Here is a 15,965-nt window from a genome sequence, read left to right as displayed (position 1 = left end):
GGTGCTAGTGTGTATTGTTATGGTTGTATTTATTTATTTAGTGTGTTAAGGTACAGCTCGACTTGGCTTGCGTTGTTATTAGGCCTTCTGATTCCGTAGCTTGTGGGACATGCGAGGGGGGCAGGGAAACGGCGTTCGCTCATTGGCCGTCTGTCACTGCCTCTGTCAGTAGCGCAGGTTTCCTGCTCTATCAATATCGCGGTTCAGCTAGAAATAATGCACCCTTTGTGGTGAACTGAAAAGTTGTGGAAATTGTTGAAAATGCCTTTATTAACACGAACATGTGTGTGTGCGTGCATGTGTGTGTAGAACATGGTGCACACGTATGACTCTTTTTGTCAATCCACTGCTGGATGATGGCCTCCACACACCTGTGAGGGTTGCTTGATCGTAATTTACCACGCTGACCAGTGCGGTTTGGTTAAGGCCTCGAGTATTAGGCATGGTATCATAGAAGTACAGTAAAACCGTGTATTTACTGCATTGCTATCTGTTGCCCACCTCGTTGACCCGCAAGCCCTATGGCAACCTGTTTGTGCACAGAGCAGTCGCCCATCCCATCTAAGCGCCGTCGTCCCCGCTCGATCCTGCTCAGCATCCGAGATCTGACGAGATCTGGGCCCATTCCAGATTATTTGGTCAAAGGCGAAAAGTAGGGTCGTGAGACGTGAAGAACTACCCGTTTAGGTTACGGCACGCTTAATCGGATTACTCGCCTGACCAATTAGGTTCTTAAGTCTCAACATTTGGTGGGTGATGTCTATTTTTTGCCAACTGCAAAGGCCTACCACGACGAATCTCAAAGCAAGTGTGTATGCAGGCAGCCTATTTTGAATGTGCACTTGTGTGCACGTGAAACGTACAAAGAAAACATCATCAAAAGAATCGGAGAAAAAACAACGATTTCACAGCGTAACAAATGTCATGTGACCCTTATGTGTGTCGTTTCCAGGACGGCACTGTAAATGAGATGTCACACCTCGGGATTGTATCTTGGCAAAATATTTGAAATCGATAAGTAAGTAAGCGAAGGGGGGGGGGGGACGCATTGGCCCAAGGTGACCCCAGACGCGCTCACGGAGTAAGGGTGAATGAACTCGAGGTTCATGTCAACTCAGGTTTATTTGTTTAACCAAGTGAGAACTCAGGAGACCAGAATCCTTTCTTTGTGCGCAAGAGTTGGCTGTGTGCTTCGCGGGGTAACGAGTTACACGGTTGTTGATTGCGCTTCAACAATCGGCCACCGTTCTGCCGTGAAATTCACGGTTGTGTCGACACCATTTATCTTCATGATGTGAAGCGGAATTTATTTTGACTAAAATCTCCTGTGAAAACTTAAAGGATGATGATGATAATAATACAAATTCTGCTTGTTTTTAACACATTTTCCAGAATGTGCCAGTATCGTCAGATGTCGGAAGCTAAGCTGAGTTGAGCCTGGATAGTGCTTGTATGGGCGGCCACCGTGCATAAAATTAAATATATGCTGTGGCAGGGCGATGTGGCCAGCAAATGATATGGTAGAAAAATATATTGTTGCGCTGTACTGCGTGCTAACATCTATGCTCAATGCCTTCACCAACCCACAGTGATCAGCTTGGTGAAGTATGTTCAAATAACCGCCCAAAACCCGCTTGGCTATAGGGAGGCCTTTCATCTAACAGTGGATTGCCAAAAAGGCCGTGCGTGTTTTTCTTTCTGGTCATCCTTAAATGTTTTTGTTCAGTTTAAACGTTAGTGCACGTACTTTGAAGTATCTACTGGTTCCAAATGTAGGATGAAAATGCCCTATCGCGTAAAGGATGTGTGCACATGCGGTTTATCAAGGGGTTCTTGACTTTTGCTGCAGTGGTAGTCCTTTGCCTTTATACCCCAATTCAGAGCTAAGTTTACAGCACCCCCTACACACGCCACGGAGTTGTGCTTTCCTGGGTTCAGTTCTGCTCTCAACGTTGTATCGATGGCTGAGATTATCGCTCGTGCAAACACTGTAGGATGAAGCGTTATTATTATTATTCTGGTGCCACGGTAATTGTCGGTTCACGGGGATATTCTGCTGTGAAGAAATCGGCGTTCGGCAGTCAAGTTGGTGGATGAGCCAGAGCTTACCGATTCCCTCAAGTTCACTCGCTCACCGGCGTTCTCGTGCCTCCTTTTGACTCTTCTATCGCTACCATCGTGGATACAGTTCCTCTGAAATGTACGCATAAATCCCTCCACCTATATCAAGGACAAGGTCTACCAGATACTGACTGTTTCTTCTCAACCATCACCGCCACACCATAGGTCTAAACCGCTTCTCTTTCTGCTTCTCCGCCTCGCACTGCCTCCACTTTGGAATAACCCTGTCGTTTCTTTTTCCAATTTCGTACAACTTTGCGCAATTCAAGAAGTCCATTTACTCTTATCTATTACAACTTTAATGGTGCTTTTGTTGATGGCTGCTTGGGATTTTGAGCCTTTGGACCTGTACTTGGCACACTGCAATAAAATAACAAATCCTTTTGGAGGGCAGATACCTTAACCAATCTTTATCTGTGCATACTAAATAGCTTTATGATGATGGCAATATAGGCATTATTTTCCAAGGCCATTCGAAAGTCGGGCCAAAGTTCTTGTTGCAATTGGACTTTTAGAATATTAATAAAATAGTGTTCTTTTTAAGCCGGTATATATCTTTGATTGTATTTTGTGCAACCCACATCTGTCAAATGACAATATAAATTAATCTTATCTCATCCAATTAACTGCGTGTGCTTTAAGCGAAATAGTAATCTTAAAACCAAACACGCTCTTATCTTGTAGCTACACACCTAGGCTGGGTGTCCTAAGCTTTCTGACAAGACGTTTAAGCTTCGTGGATGAGAAAAATACTTGCAAGTTTAGGTCAATTTTGCCATTAGAACACTTGAGTGATGTCACAATGATATGTTGCAATATGCCAATGAAGTGGCATTGCTGGTGATATCTCAATGAGCTTTAATATAACTTTGAAGTGTTTGATTCTCATTAATGAAGCTTCAGATTTATGTAAGACTGCTGCTCACTTGGTGACAAATTGCAGAAGTGTCATCCAATAGTGGATCACGAAAATGATGATGGATGATGATGTATGATAATGATTCCCTTTATCTAGGAAAGCCTCACTGTTGTCTCAAGACTCTTCTTGAGGCTGTTCCTGCATTGGGATGCTTGGCCAATTCCATGCATGGGTGTTTTGTATGTGAAAAGCCAACCAGAGTTCGAGGGAGATAATACTCAAGACCCCACACAGATGGATTCGAGAATCCATCGCTGCATTGCAATCTCCTGGCTACCTCCTGGCCACCTTTCACAGGCGCTCGCCAATAACATTTCCCCTGGCCAGGCAGTCGGTTGGCGCGCGAGCTCACGCTCGGCTGGCTGTACCTCTACCCATCGCCTGCGGTGGCACCTTCGCGACAGCCCCTGTGCGCCGTAAGAACGGTGGCCAAAGCCAAGCGTGTTCTAAACTAAAACTAAAATATTTTATTGGTTTTACCAAGTAAGGCCCACTGAGCTATATAGCTCTTTTTCAGAAGCGATCTGGCGGCGCAATGAAGTGGCTTATCTCAAACGCACGTTGATTCTAAATGTACATTTGTGAAAAATCCACGTGACCACGGGGAGAACATGCAAACTCCAAATATACAGCAGGCGTCGGGGTCGGGATCGAACGCAAAACCTCCTGCATACCAGGCGAGGGAGTTAACATCTCGCGGCCGCCGTGTGTGCGTCAGACCTGGTGCTCGACAACCAGATCGCGTCGGGGCAACTGGACGTGGCCGTGCGCGACCGCGTGCGCCAGGCGCTGCTCAAGCGCCACCACCACCAGAGCGAGAAGAAGCTGAGCCACCGCATCCCCATCGTGCGCTCGCTCGCCGACATGGGCAAGAAGTACTCGGACACGCACCTGCTGGAGAAGAACGGTGAGACGGAGCACACAGCTCCCCCCGCCGCCCCCTCTTCCCCCCCCACCCAATGCCCACCTGCTGCCCCTGCCCTCCCGCTGTTCTTGCCTACCACCCATTGCTCCCCTTGCCCAGTCGCTCCTGCCCTTGCCCCCACCACATGTTGCCGCACTTGCCCGCTCGCTGGCCCTGCCTACCAGGACGATTTCTCTTTACACCCGCCTCGTCTTGGTTGACCCCGCTTCGTTGTCTTGATGCTACGTAGAGTGTAAGGGGGACTATAATGTATTTGTAACAGGATGTTTAATATGTTTGTAACTGGATGTTTAATGTCTTTTTGCAACCCGATTATTTTTATACCTACAGTTGCTGGGCTGCCAATAAGATGTTAGAAAATTTTACTTTTTGTTGCATAAAAATCTATTTGTGCGATTTGAGTAACTTTTCGTGTTCCATAATGTATCAGCCACTGCCGGTAGGTATCGTATGCTGTGATTTATGCGTTGGTTGTTTGCAGTCGTGTCCTGATTTCTCCAGGATAAAGATTCTGACTCTAACTGACTCTGATTGGATGGGATCTGTCACCTGCAGATGATCGAGAATATAATTGTTATCCTAATTGTGAAGTATAATGTGTTTTGGAAGGTCCTGCATATTTTTTATTTATCTCATGACTTTTACCAAAAAAAAAATGAATAAGCGGCACTTATACGAACAAAAACATGAAATGAATTGTAATATCTATAATACCATAAAATAATGAAGAAAATAATGAAGAAAATCATGATGAAAATCATGATGATTAGACAGTTAATCTAGCCAATTTTTTTAGCACTTTTGTGGTTGTAACATAATATATTGACTCCGTGCCTGTTGTCCTTAAATTCCAATTGCGAAGGTCATAAGTGAAATGTGTTTTTGCTTGCACTGCGGTTTGGCAGAATGATTGGTTCACACTGGGGCTGTGCGTATTGAGCAAGATGCGATTGGAAATGGACAGTGAACCCAGGATGGTGTTATTGATGACCTTTGCGAGGGAAGGAAAATTGATCCTAGAGAATTCAGTGGAGTAATTGTGTTGTAAACACGGCCAGTGAGAACAGCAGGGCGCGTGACCCTGTGCTAGTGATTTATCACCACGGAGACAGGCTTAATTGGTGCAAGTGTCATAACACAACCCTTCAAAAACGATGAGGCTGTTGTTGCACCTAGAGTCCGTCAGAAGGAATCTTATTTAAAACAACTTGCAAAACTTTGTTGGTCCGCTGTTGGATGAAGAACTGCCCATGCCTTGTCAGTCATGGGGTTATTTTTTTTCTATACATACCAGACCATACTTCACCATTCTGCTAAGTATGGGTTCGTAAGGTATGTTAGATAAGAGGCCCAGGACCAGTTCAATATCATTCACCACTGGTGTTAGCTGTGACCATGAATATAATTTAGGTCGTTGAGTTTATAGTGCAGTGAGCTAACCACTGTGCCACCACTCCTCACTCCCCCGCTCGAGTACACGCAAATATATGTAATGGCCTGGCAGTGTGGATTCCCTTGGCACTGTAAAGATCTTACTCATGAGATCTCCACTCATCTGTGTTGCAAGAAAGGTGCCTTGTTTTATGTCCAAGGGAATATTCTTATTTTCCAAAAACACTGGTGTTGAAATTCCTTGGAGGAGTTTAGCATTCTGTTTGACTGATACTTCATCTTACTCTCCTCTGTTAGACAACACTATCGGTTGTAGCTGAGCAGACCTGGGGTCGATTCCAAATGTAAATGTGTCATCCGTAATGGATTGCAATCACAATGCGATTGTAAATTCAGTTGACAATGTTGTTGTTGTTTTTTTTATCCCAATTGTGCTATCGTCATGTCTTGAGATAAAATATCGGCATCATAATCTGTATTTAGACTGGAGGAATCCGATGAGCTCTTATTCACAGGTGTCCATTGTATATTCAAATATCCTTTCCGAAGTCTCACAGATAGTGGCTGACATACGTCGACATCACAGAGCTACCACTGGAATCCCTTCAAATGAACTATGATCCACATCGTAGAAAGCAGCATTTCTACAACCAACTTTTGTATGTAAAATAGTTATGCAATATTTAATTCTCAGACCTGGAATTGAAGCCAAATTGAGTGCAGACCCAAATTGAATGGCTTGCGGGTTTTTTTTGTGCAGTCATTGGTTACCGATCTGAGACCAATAATAATATAATATAATAATGAATACAATGTATAAAGTGCATATATTTTGGTAATTGGACAAAATGTTGAACCTGGTTAAATCACGGACAGCTGCCTACATTCCAAACCCAGGATTCCAGTGGTGCCAGTTCAGTGCTCTGACCTCTGAGCCACCCACCCATCCACCCCATTGTTGTTGTCATTGCTGTTATAATTGACCCCAGATATATCGGCTGATACCACGCAAGTGGCACGGGGTCACTCATAATGACCTTCACAGAGGAAATGAAGGGTCGAGAACATCCCACATTGCACTTCATTAAAATAACGTAATTCGTAACAGATTTTAATAGAACTTAGGTGAATGTTTTCTCTCTCCGAGTGAGAAGATGAAGTTCCCTTGAGGCTTAGAGGTAATGAGTTATCCACTGCTCCTTTTTTGTAGCATTTTTAAATCCCTACTCGCATGGCCTGGATTAAGTGCTTTATAAATACCAGTGCCAGAAATGTATGTTCCAGATTAAAGCGTCCTCGGTGCAATTCAACAGTGCAAGTTAACGGTCATGCAATTATGTAATTTTCATCTTTGTGGTGAAAGCCCCAGCGCATTATGGGCCGCAGCTGCCACGGAAATATCTTTCGATATTTACAGCTAAATAATGTCTATACGGTTTGTTAATGTTTCACCAACAAAGCCCTGCGGTGACCTTACTTGAAAAAAATAAACCTCCATTTTATTTGCGTCGATGTAACGTGACAGTGCCTGTACAATCACCTTCCTAAACCTTATTCTCCTCTTCCGTTGTCCAACCCCTTGTTTTCCTCTCCCATGTGGCCCCTACCTTTCCCCTTCCACCCATTATTCCTCCGTCCTTTCCCCCGGCTCCCTACCCGGCTACTTCGCTTGTCCGCACCTTGCTCACCCCTTCTCCACCATCCCTGGCCCACACCCGCGCCACCTTCAAGGCCATTGGCTCGGCGCCCACCGGGCCTCCCTGACTTGCTCGCGTGCGAACCTGCTCCAGAAGCGTGCCTCGATCCCCACCAGCCCCCTCCCTACCGATGGCACCGCCCCCACCGAGTACGCAACCGAGCAGCCCCGTAGCCTGGCCGCGGGCAAAGGCGGCGCGGCACCTTCCCGCGGGCGGGAAGCCCCTGCCGGAGACCGCCGTAGCTCGACGGCCGGAGCCGATTGTGGTGACGGTAGCGGCGGCGACGACGAAAGTTGGGACGAGCTGCGCCGTAGCTCAACGGTGGTGCTCCCCGTGGTGCTAGAGGAGTTGCCGGCACGTGCCGCGCTCCACCAGGGTTGTTGCAGCTGTGGAGGCCAGTGCCTGGCCAATCCCTATAGAGCCTGCATGGAGCCGAGCCGCCTGGCTGCCGGGGCCAATAGTAAGTGCATTTAAGTGTGTCGCAGAGGTAAATTAATAATAAAAAACGAATGCTTTGCTTGCGTTAACAGAAATGCATGAGCATTATTTACTACTTGCATGGGTGTAGCTGCTACAGTCCAAGGAATAGACGAGGCTTGAGTGATGCTTTAATTTTAACCACTGGTCAAAAGCCCCCATTCTTTGAAGCGTGGCCTGGTTGGCACGGTTTGCTATGTACGGTGCGAAAGAAGTTCAACATGCATACATGGTTATTAACGGCCACGTAAAAAATTAAGACTTTCGATGGGTTTCTTATTTAGTAATCGTTTTCAACTCCACCATGTGTGTGTTGTTTGTACAAAGAGCAGAGCCAAATATTTTTGATCAAGATTAAAATATTGACTGAACAAAAAACCGACGAGTTAGGCTTGTCTAGAATCCCCATCATTATCTCTCGTTACAGACTTTAAATACGAGGAAGTTAAATGCAAGTCCCTTTTCGCATCAGGTATTACTTAACTGAAGAATTGAATCTGAAGATGCTCCGGTTACTCACTTTGTGTGTCAAGTGGTTCCTCTATGACTCTCCGAAGCGTTATATTCGAGGTCCATGCTGTCACCCTGTGGCAGTCCCCAGACGAGCAGAACTTTGACTCGTGCCCTTGCTCCTCATCAGCGGTGAGCGCGGTCACAGAGGACAAGTCGTGGTAGCGTGTGAACGGGTGAAACACCCAGGAACACCTTTGACGTCATGGGTGCCTATCAATCTTCAACGTAAGACTGTTGAAGCCTTGAACGCAGAGCAAATTCCAGTTCAATATTGTAAAACTCTGCCCTGAGGCTATATTGACACGTGAACTTGCCTCAAGGTGACATGAGAGCAAATATTTGTAGCAATCTCAGCTTATGGAAGCATGTGCCAGTTTCAAACCCCCCCCCCCTCCACCCAACACAATGTGGCCGTGCCGGGCGTATCGCTGGCCTTTGCGCCCTGCCGTGTGGTCGCAGTAAAATGTAATTCGCGTGCGTGTCGTCCTAGATGTTAAACACTTATGTCAACAGAGCGAGGATCTTGTGCTCGTCAGGTCGAGAGCCCGACCTTCGTTTGGCTGCCCATTACGTCCTCGCTCTCCTTGAACTAATTCGTTTACGTCTCGCCTAATTTAACCCCGCGTACCTGCTGATGGGCTCCCATTTATACTCCCCCACGTGTGTTTGAGCAGTTACCACGAAGATTGTGGAACCTGGTTTAATGGCTTATTACTGTTGTCTTCAGCCCTAACGGAGCAATTAAATGACCTCTTCAATGACCTCGTATTTAATACAAAACTTGTCATTTGACACTTTAATCTGCGGTTTAAATGGTTCTGCGAATGAGACGGCGATTATTTTCACGCGTTCACGAAGTCCATTTAACTCCCAGCTGAACGTAGACTTGTCCGTGTAGTGCGTGTGCGTATAATGCGCACAATTGGTAATTTTGCTTTGCGGAGAGCAGAGCGCTGAGCAGGGTTCGACATCTGGCTTTCAGCCGCCCATAATTAAACTGGACTTTCAAGTGTAGCGAGTTTATGGTTCTGAGCCTGGTCATTAATAACAAAAAATGCTAAAATTCCAACTCGAAGAATTTGAAATATTGGTTTCACTGTCGTGTGGCAAACAGTCACATGGAAGCCTTTCTCTGACACATGGGGTTTGCGCTCCTCTGAGAAATGTCTACATTTATCGTTTGTCTTGTGCCATTGTGCCGGTAGCGCAACTGGAATATGTTTTGTAGTCTTCTACGATGCGTTGCAGTTGACGGGTGGCTAAATATACAACACTTGAAACGCACTTGCTGGTCATTACTCAGCAACTGCGTGAAAACGTGATGAACGTGTAATGGCTGCCAATTAACACGAGTAGATTGCCTTCATTATTGTGTTTTTGTGATCCTGGCGGTGTGAATACTAACCGTAACGGCCCATGGTACGCTCGAGAGGAATGGTTAATTTGAACCCGACAGGCATGAATGCGTTCCGCGTGAGAGTGCGCACACGTTGTGCATGGTGTGCCAATGGATAACAATTTTCGGACTGTTTAAGACTTTGCATGCTCTGTCTGGATATATCCAAGGGTGGCGAACCTACTACCCGTGGACTGGTTACGGACCCCCCCTTCATTTCATGCAGCCCCCCACGGCCACGTAAGGCCTAATAATTCAGACAGCCCGCAAATGATATTTATCTGTCGCTGCGAGCACGGCACTTGAGGGGAAAACTTTCGATCTATCAACCCTATTTATACGTTTTTACCCGCTCTAGTCATGTCTGTCACTGCAAAAAACAAGAACCTCTTGAATTGAGAGAAATTATTGGAGAGTGTGGTTAATGTATGGTTGCCCACCAAAAGGTATTTTAAACTCCTGTTTGGCCCCTCGGTAAGGAAAAGGTTCCCGTCTCATCCCTGAATAATCAAGATGCTTCGCATCGATGGGAGGGCGTTACATAATGACCATGTCCATCAAAGTGGTGCTCGTGTGTGCTCGTGTGGGGACGTGGGCCAGGCTTCTTGACCTCGCCACATTCGGCTCCCGGGAACCTGGCAGATGAAGACAAGGTGTGCGAGGGCCGTGCTGGGGAGTCCAGCACTGTGGACTTCAGCAAGGTTCGACTCCGAGCCTCCTCCTTCCATGTTTGCAATGCCCTGTGACCATCTCCTTCAAAATCCCAAACGTCGTGTAAATTGGCCCACTGCACAGCGAGCAGTAAAACCTGTCGAAGCCGGGACTCGATGAAGCCAGAATTTGGGGTAAGCCACAAAGGCTGTCTCCTTAGTGTTTTGGCTTCGTGAGTTTTAAATGTACGACATTAACTTTCGAAAGATCGCTAGCCAGCCAGCCATGCAAATCCTGCAGCTATTTAAATAAATGTCATGGAAGAGTTTAACGGTTGAATTTATTTAGAAAATCTTGGTAGGGGTCCACCCGTTAAATAAACGCAGTAAAAATGTGCAGTCAGATGTGTTATAGGCTTAGTTGTAAATAATAGTGTAGTTGTGATCATGTTCGTGTTTTTTTAATACAACATAAAATAATCTCTTTATTTTCAAACACATTATTTTTTTACAAAGGTGTCATATTGGTTTCTGCCTTTAATCCTGCGTCGCTCGTTATAATCGAGCGCGCGGATAAGAGCTCCGAAGACCTTGCAATTAACAGTTAAGAAGGCGTAACCGCCTTGGTTACACAGTTTTCTACAGCGCACAGCCGCCTGTGCATATTTGAAGCAGCATGAGGCATCCCATGTGTTTGTTTTCAAAGTATCGCGGTATGCCTTTTTAGCAACCACAGCATTAACGGTCAAACCCCTGCTAGTTACCGCACTAACATCCTTGTGCGTGACCTGTCTGTCCCTCCTGCTGTGTGAATCTCCTAATGCCTCTAATGCCTCCTCTGTCTTCTGCGTGCCTTGTTCTTCTTTTACTGCTGTGCTGCTGATTGCTGCATCTATACCAGCAGCAGCCCTCAGCCACATGGCATTGTGGCTGTATCTCCCCAGACCAAGGATGGCCTGGCATTGTCGTAAGTGGCATTGTCAAATGCTGGGGAAGGGTTCATGTTTGATATATGGCGATTATTATTATTATTACTACCACTCTGAAGACTTTTTCAGGCAGGTCCTTCCAAGTTTTCACAGTAAGGGGGGCGATGTTGTGATGTTGCCATGTGCAATCCCAAATTCATTGACCTGTAGATAAATAAAAACATCTCAATCGGAACGTTTGGCTGATACCAGTTACATTGTATGATGTTTGTTTAGTTGTTGGGAGGAAACCGGAGAAACAGGAGAAAACCCATGCAGAACAGGGGTAGAACATGCAAACTCCACACGGAAAAGCGCCCAAGTACATGTTGTTGAATGTCACTTCAATGACATGAACATATTTCCGTGTGTATATATGTTTACATGTATGTGGCATGCGTCTATCTGCCAGTCTTATCAGTAAGTTAACCCATAACACATGAATCTGTCCCGTGATCTGCCAGCGAGCCTTCAAAACTTGACGTGGCCTCAAATTGCACCTCGCCTGGCACAAGCGCCGTGGTGACCTCACCACTACGGTTGTTGCTTTATACAGTTTATGGACATACCTCGTGCTTCAAGATATTCTCAAACTTGAATGAGTACCTGGTGTCTTATGTAAAGCATCTGTATTGGGCAGTAATAAGCAAGGGGTTATAGTTCTGGCCATACCACCTCCGCCTTTGTTGTGCCAGCTTTAATAGGTGCTTTCCAACAGCCACCGCATTTATAAGGCTGAGCAAGGAATATTTATTTTTGGGCACATTTTTACGCGTGTGTGCGCATCATTTGTGCACTTATAAAAAGGGTTTAGTTCTATTTCATCATCAGCCATAATCAATTCACTGCTCTTGATGCAGCAAGCCATCTAGCACCTGCCAAATGAACTGATTTCATCTCTCCATGGTGCATGTCCTCTTGGGCACATTTCCCTTCTTTGGCTGCTGCTATATTGTTAGTCTTGACCACCTTCCATCATTCCTTCTTCCCACGTGTTCTGTCCAAGCCCATTTGTTTTTCTGAAGTGACTTTTCTTAACTTGCATACATTCTCTGATCCACATGTTCCCCTTTTTGTCTCTCATTCTGAGCATGCGCCTGCTACTTGCATGCACTTCTCTTTCAGCTTTGTTCCATTTCCTTTATCAGTGTCCATGTTGTCATTCAAAATATCAATATGTAATTACTGTTTCCTGGACTAACATTCATGAAGCTAGACACATGTACTTTGTTTAATTTCATTCTGGTTTAAGTCCGAGTTCGGTGACCCAGAACAATGTCCTCACCCGGCGCATGACATCCAGTATACCCCTCGCTATGGCTCTGACAACTAGCAGTTACATGCCATCTACAGTTTTACCAGTGACCCGAAAAATATTCAGTGAGAAGTTGAGCCCTGGACATCAGGATTTGCATTTATAGGGTGCTTGCTTAAACACCTTTGCAACTCGAAGCTCCTTGCAATCACAACTAATCCCTACCATTCCAGTGCCCTGCTGTGCTCGAGCCAATGTGATACCCGTTGGCAGCTGTTTATTGTAGGGATAAACGAGCGGGGTTTTGTTTCGCGTACGCTGGCGAGTGGCCGAGTTTCGCTCCGTGCTGATTCAGGTGGACCTGAACTTCCTGCGGAAAATCCCGCAAGGAGCGGAAGCGTCGAACGTTCTGGTGGGGGAGGTGGACTTCCTGGAGCGCCCGGTCATCGCGTTCGTGCGCCTCTCTCCGGCCGTGCTGCTCTCCGGGCTTGCGGAGGTCCCCATCCCCACGCGGTGCGCGATTTCAACAAAGCGGGGGAAAAATATATATCCGCCGAGGGTTCCACTTTGAACAAAGTACAATCAAATGCGAGAGCAGGTCGTAAATTAAGCCAAGATCAGGCGTGTCATCGTGGCCAAAGCTGTGGATGCCACCACGCCTCACCCACTGCTGCCGCACGATAGACGTGGCCTCCAAATTACAGCACAACGGCGCACACATTCTGGCCTGACCCACGAACTGCCCACACCTCGGTGCAGTATATTTGTGCATGCTGTATCGGTCATTTTATATCGATGTTCTTGAATCACACCTTTTCACACACAGTACGGTTATTGTTATTCCCGTATTCATTCGCTGACTTCTTAAGCATTTCCTCACGTTTAAAGCAGTTGGCACTTTTTTTTTCTTGCACAATATATTTTATTCTATGCCTGCTGAGTACAACCGTCATATTCTTGAGATGTTAACATGTTCAGCCATTTAACATATCCACCGATAACACCACCGTTCCCAGTGAGTCAGATATGTGACATTGTCCTGCGTTGATGTTGGTATGAATGTGTGATACATGTCCATTCAACCCCAATGACTGATGGGGCGCCTTTTTTGGAAGAAATGGAACATCTGTTTCCACAGCTCGGTCAAACGCAGTTTCAACATTGGCACCGGTTGGATTGTGTGCACGTGGAGATCATCATCCTCGGCCATGGGCCAGGGGCGACTATATTGACTATATTTGGGCCCCTCCTACTGGTTGGGTCTCCTTTCTCACTTGCCCCCTCTTTCTGAACTTTTTGCACGTCCAGCCGCTTGCTAATTGGGCACTGACAGAAGCTCAGCAGGATGCTGGCCAGGCACTCGACTCGTAATGGCCACTCTGGGGATTGCGAAGGCTTTAAACATCTCTGCGACTGTGTCCGATGCCACAGAAACCCTGGTGTCAATGTAAATAGAATAAGAACTTTGTCCTGTGTCGCCTAAAATACGTTCAAATATTTGTTTGTCCCTCAGCCTATGGCCTTTACAGAGCAATAGTATCCAGAAACATTTGTTTAAGCGAGCAAAATATGGACCAGTTTTGACCTCATCAGCAGCTTTGCTTGTTTACAAAATGTTTCTGAATAACCGGATGTTATTAGTAAGAGGGCTGCAAAAACACATTTTGGATAATGTTTGGTCGGAAGCCCAGCTGTTCTGAACTTGTTTGAAAATGTGGCCTCTGGTTCTCGTGCAGGTTCCTCTTCATTCTGCTGGGACCGGCGGGCAAGGCTACCCAGTACCACGAGATCGGCCGATCCATCGCCACCCTCATGTCAGACGAGGTCAGCCTGACACCGACCCTGAGCCCGTTCCACTCAGGAGGGAGGTTGTGTTCCTGGAAGGGTGATGAGCAGGAATAAACATTCTTTGTGGCTTATAAATGAGCGGTTTTAAGGCAAATAAGTCTCTGGACGGATTAGAATTATGTAATTTAATCCTGGATTTACATGGCGTTCGGTGCAGCAAAGTAACCAAATTGGCATACGCAGGAAACCTCATCGGGAGGTTGTAACGTGCGTGCGCTGGGGTGTGCGTTCTTACACTTGCGTACTTGCATGGCCATTCCTCTGTTGACCCTCGTTTCCTCCGTGACGTGCCATCGTGCACTGGTAACAGAGTGACCATTGCGCAAAAGCACGTAATGTGACCGCACGCTGCCATTTGAGAATTAGCGCTGGCGCTTGGCGTGCGATAAACTACAACTTAGGGCCGAGAATTGCAGGGCAGTGATATGGGATAATTGCTTGTTAAGTGACGGCTCAAAGGACCACCCAAAGTAGGTCATCGGCTTTTAAAGGCTACAGCAGTGTGCCTACTCGACCCGTGGGTTCATGCTAATGAGCGTAACGTTGGGAGAGGGCTATTCTGCAATGGGAGCACTCTGTCGGTAGGCAGCATGTGCAGCCCTCTTGTTAATTCACTGCTGGATGAGGGCCTTCCCAATGTCGGGTTGGTTGTGAGGGTTGTTTGACCATACTGCACCATGCCGGTCAGTGCAGGATTATGAAAGCAGGCAGTATAGCAGAGATGCAGGAGTTTAGCATTGCGGTACAGCAATGGATGTTGCCGCACTACCGTCTACAGCTGACCACGTAACCCCCAAGCACAGTGACAACCCGTTTGAGCAAAATGGTAACTCATCAAAACGCCGTCCAGACTCAGCCCTGCTTAGCTTCTGAGATCTGGCGAGATCGGGCGCATCTTCGTTGATTTGGTTATGCGCAGAGTGCAAGCGGTATCAAGTGTGCAGGTTTAGGTGAGGTAGCAGCAGCAGTAGCAGTAGTAGCTACAACCAGATGTGAGCCCACTGAGACTAAATGTCTCATTCAGGGTAGACCTGGGTGATTAAAGCATGTGGCCGTTATAACTTGGTGTACTATGAAATATTTTTTCACGACCACGGGCACCTGGCTCGGGGACGAGTCGTAAATGCCCGGGATTTCCCCAGAGGAGGAATCTGTTGCTCCGAGGTGCCGTGCATTGTTTTGTCAGTTTGTAGCAGCTGCTGCTTCTTCTCCTCCTCCTCCTGACATCGCAGATATTCAGTGACGTCGCGTACAAGGCCAAGGACAGGAAGGACCTCCTGTCGGGCATCGACGAGTTCCTGGACCAGGTGACAGTGCTCCCCCCCGGGGAGTGGGACCCCTCCATCCGGATAGAGCCCCCAAAGAATGTCCCCTCTCAGGTGAGGACCCTCTCCTGCCGATGATGGCTGTTGCATTGAAAAGACAATGTCTGCGAGTATGAAATGATAGAGTGGAAAGTTAATGTCTGACCGATGGCACCGATCCTGCTTGCACAGCATTTTATACTACCAACAATGCAAAGAAGTTTTTTTTCTTAGATATTTTTTGTCATTGCCCCCACCCCCTAATATTTTCCCGGTTGTGCTGTCGGCGTCATGTCACCAGACGAATTATCCATTCGCACACAGCAGTGCATTTCTTCGCGTTAGAGGATGCCCCACAAAAGTGAACATCCCAGAGCTGTCTCGGATCCCTTCAGGTGACCTCTCTGGTCCACAGAGTAGGGGGCAGCAACTTCTCGCTCAGCCTGCGTTATGAGATTAATGCTTGTCACACGACAACCAATCCGACATTTTAACTCTCG

General features: G+C 46.7%; 1 protein-coding gene across 2 annotated transcripts in view; it reads left to right on the top strand.

Annotated features, from left to right (window-relative positions):
- The window catches only part of LOC144720948 (electroneutral sodium bicarbonate exchanger 1-like), a 76,143-nt gene that overhangs the window by 33,359 nt on the left and 26,819 nt on the right, over window positions 1–15,965 (top strand). Inside the window, exons 6-11 of one of the 2 annotated variants that reach the window (XM_078598142.1) lie at window positions 3,759–3,947; window positions 7,089–7,514; window positions 10,041–10,141; window positions 12,669–12,826; window positions 14,050–14,137; window positions 15,394–15,540. In XM_078598142.1, the coding sequence (XP_078454268.1) occupies window positions 3,759–3,947; window positions 7,089–7,514; window positions 10,041–10,141; window positions 12,669–12,826; window positions 14,050–14,137; window positions 15,394–15,540 (1,109 nt within the window). The remainder of the gene's footprint in view (window positions 1–3,758; window positions 3,948–7,088; window positions 7,515–10,040; window positions 10,142–12,668; window positions 12,827–14,049; window positions 14,138–15,393; window positions 15,541–15,965) is intronic. The other variant, XM_078598141.1, reaches the window with a different exon arrangement.

This window comes from Lampetra planeri, chromosome 10, assembly GCF_965212315.1.
Source record: "Lampetra planeri chromosome 10, kcLamPlan1.2.h2, whole genome shotgun sequence".
Classification (NCBI taxonomy): Eukaryota; Metazoa; Chordata; class Hyperoartia; order Petromyzontiformes; family Petromyzontidae; genus Lampetra; species Lampetra planeri.
The sequence above is the reverse complement of the archived record's forward strand: the minus strand, read 5'-3'. Positions and strand labels throughout refer to the sequence as shown.